The sequence below is a fragment of the Coturnix japonica genome, chromosome 7 (assembly GCF_001577835.2).
Source record: "Coturnix japonica isolate 7356 chromosome 7, Coturnix japonica 2.1, whole genome shotgun sequence".
Classification (NCBI taxonomy): Eukaryota; Metazoa; Chordata; class Aves; order Galliformes; family Phasianidae; genus Coturnix; species Coturnix japonica.
Window position 1 is genome coordinate 23419911 of NC_029522.1, and position 17879 is coordinate 23437789.

The window sequence follows — 17879 nt, forward strand, 5'->3', positions numbered from 1 at the left end:
TTGAAGACCTACTGGGAGGAGTCTTGGGCCCGTGTTACTGAAGTCCTGGGTACCTACAGCCAAACTCCTATATCCTGCTCTAAGAGATTTTAGTAATGTGAGAATTTTCTCCTTGAGTGCTTCATTTCCTTTATCCTACACTCTCCAGATTCCCTGGGAGGCTGTTGTGGGAGGTATTTATTAGGAGATTTGCTTTGAAATTTTCTGTGTTGCTTTCAGTAAGTGAATGATGTGAATCTAAGGAAAACGTTTGACAAAAGGTATAGAAAAAGGTGAAAGTTATGGTCTTTAACCTCGATTCATTCTGTACAGATACATTTAATGTGAAGTTCTTGTTATGTCTCTGGAGCCGAATAGCCTGAAATTGTGTTCATCTCAGAAGTGTGGGGTTTAGTTTTCAGTTTCCCAGGCTCATGCCATTGAGTACTTATGTATTTTAAGTGCAAGGGAAAGCAAGCAAGAAGGACTGAGAAGTGCTACAGGTGTGCATTTGGAGGTCTGTGTTGACACTTAGAGGCTCAGATTCTCATTTCTGTGAAGTAGGCACAATGAACTTTCTCAAAGGGGAGAGCAGAGCAGTACATCTGGGAGCTTCTAGATCCTTTTTACTTCTGCTGCCTTTGTCAATTTTGCATAGCATCATCCTCATGGTTTTGTTGGTTGTTTTTTTTTTGGGTTGTGATCTAACCTTGCCCACATACTGGTCTGTTTTAGTTGTGGTGCTTGTAAGTGGTGAAGTATTGGCAATTGTTAATTTCTCATATGCTGTCAGCATTTGAATCATCTGCCTGCTGCATGTAGTTCATGGAATCACTAAGTTTGGAAAAGACCAGTAAGATCATCTAGTCCAACTGCTGTGTTCACTAAACCATCTCCCTAAGTGCAACGTCCACTCTTTTCTCTTGATCTGAGGAAAGTGTCTCCACCACTTCCCTGGATAAACAGGAGAATGAGGCTTGGGGGACTGCCACAGATGAAGGTGCTCGAGTCAGAGATGCCATTTCCCTTTACCACTCCTTGAATACATTCCTATAGAGACCAGGTCCTGTCTGCTAGAGTACCAGCCAGTCCTCTAGAGAGCAAGGTAGGCAGGACTGAAATGTCGCAGAGAGGTTGGTGGTGTTGGGGATAGATTTAGAAGGGAAATGGTGGGTGCTCAGTACCTAACAGATGTGTTTGCAGGAGGTTATCTTCCTGTAGTGTGTGGAGCATTTTGAGAAGCTGATTTGAATTACTTCCCATACGTAGTTCATCTGCTGTCCTATTACCGCTAGTGTGGTGTCATTTTGATCTTTTTTTTGTGATTGGGTGATGGTGGTATTTTTCATTTTTGGTAGGCTTTTTAAGAAGGAGGAATAGTGGAAGTTGGTACAGATGTGTTATACTTCATTGTGGAGTAAACATTGCTGTAGTGAGAGATGTTTACTGCTCAGAATGCTGTATTTCAGAGTCTGAAATTTCCTTTTGAGTGGGAAAATGATGAATTTTCCTGTCAACAGTGTTCATTGCGTTTTCTGGCTACAAACACAGCAGGTAGCATTGTCAGGAGGTTACACACATTTCTACTGCAGATCAGATTTCTTTTTCAGTAAGAAGCAAGAATAAATCATTTTTGAGCCTTCCTATCTGTGGAAGGTGGATTTGGCCTTACATCCTGAGTGCTGTTTTTGATCTTCCTATTACTAGCAGCGCTGACTTGTGAAGGCTGTAAACCCCTTCTATGCCCTCCCTGGTGTCTAAAGGCAAGTGGAATTGTTCCTTATTCTAAGCATCTGTGAGGATGCTGTTTTATAACCTGTGGTGGGTTTGGTGATCTTGGCAGTGGATGTGAGCACAGCAATGCAATTAATCGCTCTCCTTTCTTCCAGGCATTTCACAGGTGGCTTCCATCCTTGAGACCAGGAAGCACTAATGTTATAGTGACTGGCAAAGACAGCTTAACAGCAAGCTTGATTAACATCATCAGCTTTGATCTCCTCAGCAAGATGGACAAGCAACTCAAGAGCACTTTCCAAGTCGTTATTATTGTAAGTAGTATGCTAGAGTTTTGAAGTTGATTATATAGTGCAAATGAGGTATCCTTAGGATTGTACAGCAGAGAAGTGTAAAGCAGGCCATTTTTAGGACTGAAATTGTCTTAGAATTGTGGCTGTGATTATCTCTGTGAGCAGAAACAGCAGAGTTCCCTGAAACCTTTTTGGTTCTTGAGGCTCTTGTTTTTTCTTTCATTGGTGCCTCCCTGGTTCCGCTGTGGTGGTTATGTCCCTTACAGGAGACTAAGGTGTTGTATGTGCTGTGTCAATACAGTAGCTTTGGAATTTGTCATTTTTGGTAATTGGACTTGGTGTTGAATTTAATGTTTATTCAACAGGCCAGATAACATCTCAACACCAAGTATGCAGGTGAAGCATCAAAAAGTCTTCCTGTGTTTGAGCACAACTGACAGTGTGCATTAAACTGTCACTGGTACTATGTATTGCTACTTTTGTAAATGATTCTGAAACTTGCTTTTTCGCCTTTTTAGGAGCTGTGGTAAAGGTCATTTTTCTAGATTTCACATTTTAAAAATTCCAAACACCTTATGTTTCAAAGTGAGCTTTAAAGACTGTAAAAACTGTAAGTGTCTAAAAACCTTCTTGCAAGTGTTTCACATTCTCAGCGTAGTTTTCAGTAAACAGATCCTCTTGTCTCCATGATTATGACACTTGGAACTTTCTTTCTCAGCATCATGTGGGAATATGGGAGTGGATGAGGGCTTTGGGAGACCAAACTGCTCATGAGGGAATTAATTTTGCCCCCTTCTATACAAGGCATTCAGAGTGGAAGTACAGGTTTTTGCTTTGTCTGGGCTGCTGCTTTCTGTAGAGCAACTCGGGCTCTAAGGCTGCTGCACTGGAATCCCCTGAGCTCAGATATTCTTTGTGTGTTTGTGCGTTCAGATTTGGACACAGTTTTTACAGGTGTATGTAGTTGTACTGAATGCTGAGCTTCCCTGCTTTTACATTCAATATTCTTTCACTGACTGGGGCTATCCATGTAGGTTATTTGTTAATTGGGAAGGAGAAGGCTGTACCCAGGAGACTGAGCAGATGTACTGAGCGTGTTCTAAGCATACGTGGTTGCTTGCTCATCCGCATGTGGAAAGATGAGAATATACCCTTGGAGGGTGTCAATTACTTTTTGTGTCCACGTCTGCTTTGCTACAGCAGAAGGAATGAAGGCTGTTTGGGGGTGACATCCCAAGTAGGAGGCTATTTTCCACCTGGTGAGCCCTATCAGCAGAGCAGTTGGATCCTAATTAGATTTCTTTTTTTCTGATATTGTTTTCAGTAACCTTTTTGTTTAGGGAAATAGCAATGTATAGGCCTCCTATGTTTGCTGCATTTAAAGGGGCATCAGGGTGGAAATATGGGGCAAACAAGCACTGATGGTAGAATTAATGTTCCTCTTTCTCCGCCTGTCTCTGTCCACCTCTTTTCACTTGTTTGTGATCATTTGAGATTCATGGCCTTAAGGTTTGATTTCCATTCAATTTCAACTGTGGGTTTGAATGTAGGAAGCCTACTACTCTCCGTACTGTCTTCTATCTGAGATTTTCATGCAACTATCCCAGTACCTGAAATATCCTCTGGGATGACCAGCTTGTAATATTAGATAGCTGAGAGCATTGGGAATTTGTTCTTTAGCCTGCAGTTGGACTGTGGATCAGAGCTGTCTTCATTTTCATGCTTGTTTTGTTTCAGGATGAATCTCATTACCTAAAGAACATAAAAACAGCGCGGTGCCGAGCTGCCATGCCTCTACTTAAGGTACGTATGCTGCATGCCAAACCTCCTGCAGCTAAGGCCAGATTCCCCAAGCAGTGTTACTCTCTAAGCCAGCAGCTGAATTCTTCTGTTGTGCCTGTGGAAGTCCAAGTAACTGTTGCTTTAAGAGCAAAATTTGTCTCTGACTTAAGCACTAATTGTCATACAATGAAAGAACTTCAGAACCTCCCTTGATCTAGTTGCATTACAGCCAATGGTATGTTTTATGGTGATGGGAAAGAGAGAACATCAAAACTTACTGAATGTATTCATGGTGAGTTGAAAGAATATAGTAGTATCAGTGCAGCTTATTTAACGTAAATTATCATAATCATTTACTTCTTGGCTCTCAAATCACTATGACATATCAAAATGACCTTATATAAGAAGTACCTTCCTTGGCTTTAGTTTTAACCTCTGCTCTGTTACTGCAAGCCTCCAATGTGCTTGTGTTGTTGGGGTACAAAAGTGCTTCTGCCAGTTGAATTTAAAGAACTAGTAGGAAGTAGTAGAGTGTGAGGTAAACAAGGCAGGCGGTCCACAGAAGGGAGGAAGTATTAAGCTGGTATCTGGAGAAATGTGACTTTTTATATCTGCCTGTGGTCCTGGGATCAAAGAGGCAAATTGTCTCTAATAGCCTTTCACAGATTAAAAGTAGCAGTAATTTCTAGACACTGCAAAGTCTGTTCATTAGAACAAGACATGTGCAGTTTTTTCTCAATAGCTATCAATAGGTGTATATAAAAAGAAGGTTTGACCCATGATGGCTTTTACAGCTACCAACTTTTATGTGCAAGATTTTTTTAATGTCAGGGCAAAGGCAGTTGTCCTTAGTAACTTTGTCATTCTCCTTAAAGTCTCTCTTATCTTCTCTTAGCTTTCCAAATCACTTTTAGTTATTTTTAGTCACAGTCCTTTTGTGTTTGGAAACTAAGCAGGAGGTGTGATTTTTATGAGCATTTTGAAGTACACCCAAAAGGGTGTATAATCACAAATGGCACAAAATGACAATTTTTACCTCTTTGCAGAATGCTCAAAAATTGGTCTACTTTCCTACTTGTACCTTGGTAAGGATCAGCTTGTCAAAATTATTTGCAGTCTGTAAGATGTGAAAGATGGTGCCTGTTACATAGAGGTTAATTGACTATATGAAATTACTGAGAATTTACAGTTTTATGCTATTACATCGCTGGTCTTTAAAGCACTGAGAGCTTATGCTTTTGAAACTGAATTTCAGTCTTCTAGAAGCGTTAAGAGTTTCGTATTTGCATCGTGCCTTTTCTCATGTGTGAGCAGCATGCTGTAAGAGAGGATCAGAACCTTTAGAGACTTAAACTTTATTTCCCTGACTGTGGTTTTTGCAGTGTTGTCTGTAATAGCCACCCATTAGCCCTCCTTGCTTTCCAACATGTATTTTGCTCTAAATCTAGTCCCCTTTGGCAGCTTTGTCCTCGACTGCTAGTGAATGATCTTGTGCCCACTACTGGCATTGCATATTGCAGCAATTTTTTGTCTGAAAGACCAACCAGGATATGAGGAGATTCCATCACCTGAACGTTGTATTTAAAATTCACATTGTCATCTGTGTAGTAAATAGTCATTGGGTAAAAATGGGAGTATTTGGTGCTTAATGGATTCTTTTTATCTCAGTAGAATCTGCTTCTGTGACTTCTCCATTTGAATATTAAGTGAAATATAAAGATTGCTGGGGATGTTTAGACAGAACTGCACAATAATAGGATTATGCATCAGTACATTCATAATAAAGATGACTTAGCTTGGATGTTAACTTTGAATCTGCTTTGTTAGACAGCCAGGATGAATTTTTAGTATCTGAAATACTTAACCTTTGATTACAGCATTTAAAGTCTTGTATGCAATAACCATGCTTACTACCTTCTGAGGTACCTGAACAGATTCATAAGAATAAGGATAAAGACACGATTCCTATTAGGCAGAACTTTGAGAGAGGAACTTGCCATTAGGTAAGCAATATAATAGAATAAGCTGAAATAGTGGCAGTAAAGTGTGTAGGCTGGATTTCTTACCCCCTTCCCATTGTGGATGTGCTTGCTTTTGGTTGTGCAGACCTGTATGTGGGGGAGAGTGTGATTCTCCTGCCCGCAAGGACTTTGGTGGCCAAGCCTGTACACAGTGTGTGACACTGCACAATTATGGAGGCAAATGGATTGAAAGCCATAGTGGAAAACTGTTATTTGATGTTTTGGCACATGGCAAAAACACTGCTTTCAAGCTTAGTTAACTTCCATGCTGGTCAGTCTGCTCAAGTAACCGTGTGAGATCTGTCCCCTGCTTCAGCATCTCTTGTAGCACGCGTGAGGGCTAGAAGTTCCTATGTTCATAGTGGCCCTTTTGTCCAGTTTTCATGTATATCAAATTGACAATAGCCTCATGCTGTGGGGCTTTGATTCAGTCACTTTTTTCAGACTTGACTTGTCCCAGTCCTTTATTCAGAGCTGCAGCAATCATTCAGAGGGCTTGTCGCCTTGCTGTTCTCTTTGGTGTCATGGCTGGGACTGAGTTGCTCTCCTGGGTGTGTTGTTGACAACTGTTGTTCCCTTTTCCTCTGTCCTTCATCTGCCTCCCAGGATGTTACCTCTTCCAGACGCATTTTAGTTTTCTCCTTCTGAGGTTAGACTGGCCCAGAAACATTAAGTATTGAGGAGAGAGAAGGCATGCTACCAATAGCCGTAAAACAACAAAGTCCCAAGGGAAGTAAAGGAGGAAGAAACAATGAAATGGAAGTTTTTCAGTGATCTGTAGAAGGATCTCTTGGGGACTTGGGTGAAAAGGATTCTACATCCTTCAGCTATCCAAAAAGCTATTTTGTCTTTGTTCTATAATTGCAAAGCAATGGAAACTGAGAAAGGTCCCAGTAGAATATGGATAAGTGTTTCTGGAGGAGCAACAGTAATTTTTTAGTGAAGAACTGAGTTAGAAACTGAGAAATACATGGTATTTCAAGATCCTGGTGACATAAAATGGGCTTATTTTTGTTGTTTTCTCTATGGGCTTCTTTGCACAACATTTGGGTAATATTACTCATGAAATTGTTCTTATTGAGCTGCTATGCACGTTAATAACATAATGCACATTGTGATATGTACAAGGTTAAAGCTCTTTGTTTCTATTCCATAAGTCCAAATACATTGGGTAGCTGGAATCTGATACTCTGCGTGCTTCTTTCAATAAAGAGATGCTTAAAAATAATAAAGGGAATTAGGTCAGCAATGAAGGTAGAAAGTAAGGAGGGAACAGAAAAATCTCCCTGTAGGAAATAAATAGCTGCTATCTTTAGGCATTACAAATCTATATGGATTGGATAAAGCAACCTTTACTTGTTGTCACCTGCTGTGTGAGGAAGAATGTCGTATTGAAATCAGAGAAGCTGATTCTCTAAGTGGGGAGGTAATTTGGTTTAGTCGGAGTTGTTTGTCACCATTTGGGAGAAGATGTGTCTGGATGTCATTTAAGAACAGAGAAAGGCATTTATATTTTTAGGAATGACCACATCATCTTATGAAATGCAGAACACTGACCCAAGTACGGAAATAGACTCCCCAAAACAGCTGCAATATTTTCCCTTTATCAAATCTTCTACTACATTTACTATCCCCGTTACATTATGGCCACTCTCAGAGTTCTAATTTCACAGGATAATGTGTTCTTAGCTAAGCAGTTCAAAACGACAAAGTAAGCAAAATCTGGGGACACGAGTAATTATATAGTCAGAATCAGCCAAACTTTTTTTAAGTGTAAGTCTGTTAGCATATGGCAGAGCTCATGCTGTGAAATTCATTTACAATAGAGGCAGTCATTGTATGTTAATGACGCTCTTTGCATGTTTAGCTTTGTGGCATAACACTCCGCACCACCCCATAACCACTCCCCCTTCCAGTCAGTTGGATGCTGGGTTTTAAAGTGCCATCAAGCTTAATAAATTATTCAACTTTCAAAAGTAATTTTCGTAAATCTTTTCACAGCTGCAGAAATCATTCCTGCTGGTGTCTGGTGTGTGCTGCAATGCCACAATTGTTTTATGTTACTCAGGTCTACAGAGTGAGTGTCAATGACTTGACTAGTCAAGTCATCGTCAGATTTGCTTTAAGCAATTTCAAAGGAAAGTAGCTCTGAGAATCATCTCAAGGACAGATGAGAGAGAGTAAGAAGTACTCCTGGTCATGGTTATTCCTCATGCCTTCATGATGACTAGTAGCTGAAGTTACTTGTTCTATGTGGAGATACATAGAAATTGGTAACTATTCTGTTTTTTGGTGAAGAGTCCATGCTTGTCACTGTGATCATATTTTATGTGTGTTATTCCATACTGTTCTTACAGAACTTGGAAGAAAAAGGGTAAACTTAAACTTTTTAACACTACAGAAAGTTCACTGAGAGATGAGAGTAAAGAGTGATCAGCAGAGACTTCTCTGCAGGATTTGCAGGAGCAAATCTTTATGGGCATGTATTGAAAATGATTTGCCACTACTAACAGATCTGTGAATCAAAGACATTTCTTTCACCCAGCATTTAAGTGAGTCTTCAACGCTTGAAACCTTGTCTGCCTTAGAACTTTTTTTTCCCCTCTCCCTTGGGCTCCTTCTATTACGGTTTTTAATACTGAAAGGGATTCTTGGATAATGAGTCAGACCACCTGTGTTCTGCACCACTTTCTGAAATTAACTTCTTCTAGTTCTTCACAGCTGTTGCTTAAGTAATATGGGTTGTTTTTCAGTTCTCCTGATTTTTAAAATGGTTAATTGTTAGATGTATCACAAATCCTCAGCAAGTGCTTTTCTGTACAAAAATACGATGCAAACACAGAAGCAACAGCTGGACATGTATAGAGTTCACATGACCTGTAACTTCTGGATTCCTCATTTTGATACTTGTTCTAGGATTATTGAAGGAGATGGGAGACCAACCAAGTGTTGTAACTACCAGGGAATTAGCATTCCAGCCTTGTCTTGTGTAGCTCCTGAGGAGCACCATCCATGGAGGAAGAGCCTTGAGAGTGGTATAGCTCTCAACACAGTTGGTTTTATGTTGCATTTAGTATGTTCCTGGTCTGTTATGTGTACACATTGCTTGCAAATGTCCCAGCTGTTGTTCCCTCCCATTCATCTTGACCTTGATATGCTCTCTTCTGCAAGTATGTGTGACCTCCATGCCTCCATGTTGTCTTTTTTCCCCAGCACTGGCTGTCACCCTTCCTTCTTCTTAGTGTAGGGACCTCTGTCTTGTGTGAACTTAATGCCTTTTTGATATGTCAGAAGGTTGGACGCTTCTTCTTACTTGCTGTGATAAATATCCTGCTTTTTTTTTTTTTTTAAGGTTTGTGAGAATTGTGCGATCCTATGGGTTGTCACGCTTCCTTCTGATCTGTTTAACAGAGGGGGAAGGCAAGTTTCACCTTGGTTACAACCTGTATATAAATATCTGATAAAGTCCTGAAATTAATTTCCGGTAGCTGATCTGTGAACTCTTATTTTCTTTTTCCCCCACCACATTTGGTTGATGAGTGGATGAATCATCTCGAATAGATTTGGGTGACTGGTAGATCTCAGTGAAATGATAAAAGAATTTCATTTTCTTTTTCATTTAAATATGAATGAGCTGCTGGTACAGATGTCACTCAAGAATCTTTTTGTTATTTTAATGAACTTGCTTTAAACTATGCAGGAAATTACAAGGCAGTTGTAATTTAACTACTATATGTGAATTTACAGCAGTAGAAATTCATCGCTCTTGTCTAATAATAGAATTAGATAACACTGAATATAAGAGGGTAGAAATGCATTTTGGAGGCTTTGATGTCTATGGTGTAATTATTTTTTTTCTCACTTTTTGTGAGCACCTACTTCAGATTACTGTGTGGGTTCTTTTTGTTTGTCTACCCTCCCTCCTGTATCCCATAAAAGCAGGTTTTTGTGTTGTTTTTTGTTCTTTTTTTAACAGTATTCCTAAGTGATTTCTTATTGATTACCTCATGTTTTAGCATCCAGCAAGCTGTGCGTATACTCAGAATGGCTGCTAGGTGGGCAGCTTTCTTCAGGCGGCATCATCTCTCTCTCCTTCCTAGTTGAATTAAAAAGAAAATGCCCTAAAAACATGAAAAACTCTACTTCTCTAGGTCCCCCTTCTGCTTTTGTGAGTAAGGCAGTTTGTTCATGGCTTGTTGTGGCAGGTTTATTACAAGAGAATTTATTTTGGAGGTAAGATATACCTGAGAGGAATGTGTGTCATGCTCCTGTGACATCCTAATGCCAGATGAAACGTTGAGCCAGACATAAGGTATTAACACATACTGTGCGTAAATGCCAATTCAAAAAGAACTGTCATAAAAATTGATGTCCCCTTCCAGCATGTGCATGATGAATAAGAAATGATACGGTTTGTCCTGCTTCCTAGAAGTTTTAAGCGCTGTCCTTGAGAGCCTTCCAAAAGTGAAGGATAAAAGTATCTTTGAAAAGTGAAACGTTTCTCTCTTTATGGTGATAGGACAATTGCCCTGGGGCTTTCTTCTGGGGCCAGGGACAACCTCATTGCAGTTGTCATCTATATTGTCACCTGTATAAGGGATGTCCTATTTTGCTTTTCTAGGCAGCGAGGAGAGTGATCTTACTTTCAGGAACCCCTGCCATGTCACGGCCTGCAGAGCTCTACACACAGATTGCAGCTGTCCAGCCAGGTTTCTTTCCACAGTTCCACACCTTTGCGCTCCGCTACTGTGATGCAAAAAAGGTAATTCAGAGGGATGGTGGGGAAATGACAAAGTGGGACTCCCCAAACAGCATTTTATTTGTTTTACTTTATTTTTAATCAGAGTGTTTCTTTCTTGCCTTCCTTCCCCTTTTTGATATTACTTTTTGAGGTCTTGCTCCGCAGTGGTATTTTGAAGGCTTTCAACCTTAGAAGCTGTAGGTACTGCAAATGAAAAATAGGCCTCAGGTAAAGAGGCAATAAAGCTTCTTGTCAAGTTCTGCCGTGAAAGAGCATGGAAATAAAAAGCTAAAAGCCAAAGTGGCCATAGCTTGTGGGAAAGAGATTGTTCTGACAAGAACTTGCTAAGAGTTCTAAGTGGATACAGTATGGTCATTTTAAGCAGCTGCAGGATTCAGCTAATTGGTTAAAAAGCAATTTATTGTCTGGTTTAATGACTGTTTGAACAACGTATGAATTCTTTTTAACATTTTAAATTTTACATACATTTTAACAGTGCAATGACTCCAGGTAAGATGAAGTTTAAAAAAGGAAAAAAAAAAAAAAAAAAAAAGCAGTCACTAAGTGCAACCACTGCAGGAATTTGGCTTTGTGGCCAGATAGTTCATGCAGCTATGATGGTGGGACTCGATCTTTTACATACAGGAAACTCAGCTGCCCTTGGCTTTGTGATCTCTCAGGCTGCTGTGTGTGTTGGAACATACACTGCTATAAGCAGAGCTGTTGCTTCTGCCTGTTGAACAGCAAGGTTCTGGAATCTTTTGTGTTAGTTGCGTAGATGCAAAGATGAGAGCCAAATTTACAACTGAGTTCTGATTTGGAACAAGAGCCTTCTAATCTGGTTTGCTCTTTAGCTTCTACAGGTCAAGCATGTAGCAGTTACAATGGCTTGGCAGTGTGAGAAAGGACGTGTTGCATAAAATTGCTCTCTGTACTTTATTCTCAAGTAAGCCATTCTTGTGCTTCATCTTGTCTAAGACTGGGCAAAAACTTAATCTCAGCAGAGTGGTTAGAAATGCCAAATGACCATGTGTATGCTCAAAAATATTTACAGAAGAATAAAAATCATCAGTGCATGCTGGAAGTTTGCATCAGGAAGATGCTGTCTCATCAGAAGTTGACAAGCCCATTTTCTCTAGATTTCAGTGTCCACTTCAGCTTTTGAGGCTAGTTTAGCACTATTTTGTGTTTGTCCAGATGTACAAGAAAGATGTGCAGTTCATTGGATTTGGTAATGATAATACTGATATCATTGATTAAAGTAAGACCATTTAATGTGCATAATCACAGAGCACGAGTTCTAGAAAGTAACAACATTCATGTTGGCAAAGCACTGCTTTCTTAGTGGAGGATGGAAACTTCTTATTTCTTCATCCATCGTAGGAGTTGTATAGATGAAGAGCTCAGAGAGAGGAAGAGGGCAGCTATTCTGCTGAGTTTCATTATCTTTGCTGAGAGGTTCCTGTCTGAACAGTGTCCAGCGTGCTTTCTAGAGGGAAATGAAGAGATGCAGTTTAATCTTTCTGGCTTTCTGCGGTAAAAAGGCAGGTTGGACTGTGGGTCTAAGTAAGTCTGGAGTTTCTTAAACCCTTTGAGAGTAAAGTTCTGCATGACTTGCTGTTACTTCAATTACAAGGTGTATGGACCTCAGGTAAGATGTGTAATTGGATTAAAGAAATAAAATTGTTCTGCACTATTCAGGTTGTAGCAGTGTATTCTGTATAAATGAGTTTTCAGCCCTCAGTGAAACTCAGTGTGTGGGTCACAGTCTGTATCAATTCCTCTTCAAAGCCTCTAGGGTTTGTAGTACAATTTCATTTCCGTTTGACCCATCTCTACTAGGCAGTTGAACCTTACTGGTCTTCTTGGTGCTCTCCTGGGATGTTTTGCTACAGTCAATATCAATAAGTTATAGAGTGAACCTAGAAAGAATTTGCTTATTTAGAGTGGAAGTGGGACTGCTGGAAATGAAGGGATGTGGATAGTAGCCAAGTTAAATGGGTCTACCACATATTGAGTTGCATGAGATCCTCTCAGCTATGAGCGAACTTAAAGGGTGATTGTAGTGTATCCCTCATGTTTGTTTTTGCAGCTCTAACATGAGATAGTGTTGAGCTGTAGCCTCTCCTAAGAACTGTTGTAGTACCTTTACAGCCATTATTCAAGTAGGTGGCTCTTTTTGTCCTGAAAGTGGCTGCGCTATAAGGAGGAGGATGGAATTGCATAGAACCAGAGAGGTTTTGCAGAGCTGTTGGAGATCTATCAGAATGAAAGGTGCTGTGTAAAAATGTTTTGGTGTTAGTAATAAATCTGATTAAGAAAAAACTGACAAACCTGCATACCATTCAATTTTAAACTAAAACCTGACAACTTTCCATTTGAAGAGAATAGATTACTTAACAGAAAATTGCAGGATCCTGGCAGGTGTGATTAGAAAAGATATAAAAGTTTGTCATTTTGTAATTCAACCTCCCAGCATCAACACTCTTAAAAATGTAGTGAGTGAAATGTCACCTGTGTATTTACAAAACAGCGCAGGTCTGTTTCCCAAAGTACGTGCTGCAAATTCATTTTTCCAACTCGGTGATGCTGGCAAATATTAAATAATTTTTATCTGAGCACATGCTCTGAATTTGTGAGAGTTTGGCAGCTCCTGCTAACGGTGTGTTAAGGTTACTGACTCATGTAAAATGTTGTAACACTTCGGTAAGAAAATCACAGATGCATTTGTTCTGGAATGTGATGGATCAAAGTCAGATGTGTATTTTGGCAAAATAAATATCCTTTTTTTCCCCTCTCTTTTTTCATAATAGTATACAATAAAACATACTTTAATAATTCCAAGAATAATTATCTATCATTAACTAGGTACAACACAAAACTAGTATGCTTTCTTGTTTGCAGGTTGTTCCAGCAACACAATTACTGTAAAAGAAAGACAGTAATCCGAAAACACCATTCTGCCTGTATATACTTTTTAACATGACAGTAGATATCGTATTGGCTCTGTCTCTGCCTTGTTCTTCTGACCACGATGATATTAGTCTTCTGAAATGAACTGTGCTACGTGGATCTACAATATATACATCACTTGTCTGTGACAGCAGCAAAAAGCTGAAGAAGGTGTACTGTGTGAATAGAATGTAGCAGCCTGTGTAGAGCATCCAGGCTGCGTGGAAGGTCTTGTTTAGCTGCTCACTCAGCACTGATCCCTGCTCATTAACTTCCAGAGCACTGAGCAGCATGACCAGGCTGGATGCAGCACCAGGTCCTTCTTGGCTCTGTACATCTATTCCACTGAGTAAGAATTCTGAAGCAGTGCAGAAGGAGGGTGCAGAGACTTGGGGCTGAGCGCTGTTAGCTGTCCTGCAGCATGTCCAAAGCTAATGAACCTAGTTAGACTTGAGCCAGCTTTTCATGGTCCTGAGGGACTTGCATTGCACCCCTGGTTTCAGGGAAGCAGAGCATTAATACTTATGTTAGCTTATATCCAAGTAGGTTTATCTGGTTCTGTATATATGGTTTGAATTATTTCTAGCTTTAATGAACCTATTACAGATAATCAGAAAGTACCATAATTAGATAGGAATACATTAAGTCAAATGAGTTTTAATGGTGGCTACAGGTGCCAGAATCTGTAGTTAGTTAATGGTTCTCATCACTGCAATATGGCAATAGAATTGCACATTGCCCTGTTATGTCCCAACCTGAAATAAGAATACTTGTTTTAATATATGAAAGAGGTCTTAATTGCTCGTGACCTGTTTGATTCCTCCCCTTTCTGTCTCATAACCTGTTCTTGTCCCTACTCTATCAAAGCACCATCCGTTAATACAGTAAGTGATGTGGTTAACCTCATGTCTAATACAGCTACTTTTGTCTCCTCCATTTTGCAGGAAGATAGAGAGGGTGCAGTGAATGCTGCAGAGGTTTTTCCTGTTTCATTTCCAATACTGCTTTGCAGCAAATTTCTCTTGGGGAAGGCAAATAAAGGGAATATGGATTTTTTTTTCAAGTTAAATCTATCTTAGCAGTTAAGGTGATACAATGAGAGTAGAGCAGCAGATTCAAGGGGTTGGTGCTGAGGTACCTCATGTCTCTTTTACAGGCAGTTCAGGATATATACATATATAAGGGTTGCTTTGGATTGTTGGAGGACCAGAGCTTGTATTTGTGGTGGATTTTGGAGACGCTGTCAGCAAGACTTGAAATTGGAGCTGAGGAAGATCACCAGCATTTGGTTTTCAGATCACTGTAGCTTTATTTCATATATGTATTTGTGAATCTTCAGCATTAAAAACGAACAACAAAACTCTTTTACATCATTGTAAAAACCTTATTGGTCTCCTGTCTGAGTACAAGTTGTTGAAAGATGCTTCATTTGGAAAGGGTAATGGTTGGCACCTTAGCTTCCCCAGAGAACAAATGAGTGGCTGTGGGGTTACTGGTAGGAGAAATTATGAGCTATGATGAATTGAACAGATAGATGATGTCTGTGTGTAGGGTGCTGGAGGATAGGGCAGGTTCAGAGACTAGTGCTTAAAAGTGGATTAAATGAAGGATTTATTTAGAGGATCTTTGAAGTGGTGAAGCTTTGAAAAGGTGATACTTTGAATGATGTATTTCTACCAGAATTTGTGGTTTACTCAAGTCTCAGCAAAAAACAATAATGGCAGAGCCAAGAGACAAGTCATGGTGGAAAACAGGCAGTTTTTACTTAGCATTTACTGGGTATGTCAGACAAATCTAACATCTCTGTGAAGGCATTTGGTTAAGGATGCCTGTGATCATGCTGCTGGAGGTGTTTTTCTTTGTCACTGCTTAGTGCTGAAGTAAATTCATGTACACAGAACTGCATTGAGTTGCGTAGGTCTTCCCAAAACTACAAGTAAAGAGCAGAAACGCCCGGCTGGGTAAGGATGTATACCAAGGCACAATGCTATGAGAGGGATCCCTCTATTTTTCCATAATCCTCTTTCCTGTACCTTCCTGAATACTTGTAGATTGGAAAAGGGGAAATTGATGAGTAACCTTCTCTTGGATTAGTTTGTATCCTGTCTTAACACCAAATTTGCCACATCTCTTTTCCTAGTAATCATTAAGTTCTTAGCTCCAGAGAAACTTGGTAAAACTTATTCCACTGCTGGATCACCTGCAGAACAGAAGCATCAGCCTTTTGTAAATGTGACACTGATAACTGCTTTGATCTTTCATAGATGCCATGGGGTTGGGACTACTCTGGATCATCCAACTTAGCTGAACTGAAAATTTTGCTGGAAGAGTCCATCATGATCCGACGTCTTAAATCAGATGTGCTATCCCAGCTTCCAGCAAAGCAACGCAAAATGGTTGTGGTGGCTCCTGAAGGCATTAATGCAAAGACCAAAGCTATGTTGGCAGCTGAAGCAGAGAAAATGGCCAGAGGATATGAAAGTGTAAGTCAGAAGTGATTTTTGTGATGAGCTGTTGGTATTTCAGGTGCCTTTATTTTTCAGATTAGAACTCTTCTTTGGTTAAACTGAATTAAAAATCAGTGAAAAATCTGTCCTGTGTTCCAATGAAAGTTAGAACTGCACCCCATGTGAAGGCACAGCGGAAGGCCACTGAGAACAGATTTTATTCTTTTCCTTTGAAGTGGTATACTTTTATTCCTTCTGCATCAAATACTATTTCTTCTCTCTTTCTTCTTGTTCTTTCTAATTATCATTTGTGCCTCTTTTGCCTCTGTCTGCTCTTCCATCTTGCCTTGTAATCCCATTCAGGCTATAAACACAGCCTTGCTGAAGATGAGTTGTAAAACACAGAAGTAGCCAAAACGCTGAAGACTGTGTTTTTGTGATTTATTTTTTTTTTTTTCTATTTTGGCTAGCAAATAAGTTTCTAACAGAGTTCTGTAATAACCTGGGAGTTGTTCTTTGTCATTTCAGTCAGGAAGTGCTATATCAGCTAAAACTGCATTTGTGATATGCTTGTCATGCAACTTGTAGGAGTTGAGTAGGAGGTAGGGAGGTGTCAGAAGTATGGGTTTGGCTAGGTGCCATGCCCAATGATGAGCAGACTTCCCCATCCAATCTCCTTTTGTTTTATATCTTAGGTTCTTTTTTTTTTTTTTCTAGCAAAGTGTGTACAAACTACAGTAGCCAACCTAAATCTGTAAGCAAGGTGGGAGAGAAGGTATTCCTGGGTCTCACATTTGTTTTTCTTTCTCTCTGCAGAAACAAAAGGAGAAGGAAGCTCTTCTTCTCTTCTACAGCAGAACAGCAGAAGCTAAAATCCACTCAGTCGTGTAAGCTGCATGTCACTGCTACATTCTTGACTAGTAAAATGTGTTTTTCTGCTGAGAACAGGAAAATGGTGCCTTAGAGATAACAGTGTAGGGACATGAAGAATAGCCTCAAGACAAGCTTAAAAAATTGATTTTAATTACAATGCACTAAAGGTTTTCTTCTTTTGGCTTCCCTGGGATTAACAAGTTTTCTGATTTCATTCCAGATATGGATCTAAACTGTGTCATTTGAACCACTGAAAATTATTTGATGTTTGGGACTTGGATCAGGCTCCCTGCTCCAGACCCTACTTCAGTTTAAGGGAAGGTTAGCAATGAAACCAAAAGCATCAACAGAATTGGAGAGGTCAAATACTGCTGTAGTATAGTATATGTAGTGCTGCAGCAGGAGCCCTGAGTCAGAAAGCTTATGAGATGGACTGAGCTTTAGTTATACCATTCTCTGAGGGTGTTGAAGTCACTACTGAAGTTCTTGGCTCTTTCACAGAGCTAATGTTGAAAGTCAGTAGCAAATGTTTTCTCTCACAGATGTGCTTCTGAATGTCCTGTGCCTTGTAAAGCCTTTTTATCCTTAGTCTTTCTGCTGGGACTGCGAAGGAGTTGTTGTAGTTCATTTAGGCTTTTTAATAAGTGTACTGATAACATGAAAACAGTTTACTTTTCCACAGCCCTTTGAATGTAAGGACGAGCTGAAGTGCACTCTGTAATTCCACAGTCCCAGACTTTGCTGCAAAATCTGCCTGTTTGGCACAGAACTGCACTTCAGAGTCCCAGCTCTTGTTTCTATAGAGGGTTTTCTGCTTTTTGTGTTAGTGAACAGTTAGTAATTTCTTCCTTATATATTCAGTTGCAAATATGAACCAAATAAACTGTGTTGTGCTGCTTACCTGACTCTGCATACACTGAGAGATATAACAGCTTGCCCACTTCCTTTTCTGGTGTTTAATAGCATTTAAATTATTACTTTGTGTAAGCTGCTAATGTACAGTTCCATCTAGCTAATGGTACTGTCCTGTGATCGCTGTCACCTTCCATGTCTTACC

At 39.8% G+C, this 17879-nt stretch overlaps 1 protein-coding gene across 2 annotated transcripts in view; it reads left to right on the top strand.

The window, feature by feature from the left end:
• SMARCAL1 (SWI/SNF related, matrix associated, actin dependent regulator of chromatin, subfamily a like 1) overlaps positions 1 to 17879 on the top strand; it is a 34588-nt gene that overhangs the window by 10830 nt on the left and 5879 nt on the right. For both annotated transcript variants that reach the window (XM_015868825.2, XM_015868826.2), the window contains exons 8-12: positions 1869 to 2027; positions 3744 to 3809; positions 10431 to 10571; positions 15767 to 15985; positions 16766 to 16836. In XM_015868825.2, the coding sequence (XP_015724311.1) occupies positions 1869 to 2027; positions 3744 to 3809; positions 10431 to 10571; positions 15767 to 15985; positions 16766 to 16836 (656 nt within the window). The remainder of the gene's footprint in view (positions 1 to 1868; positions 2028 to 3743; positions 3810 to 10430; positions 10572 to 15766; positions 15986 to 16765; positions 16837 to 17879) is intronic.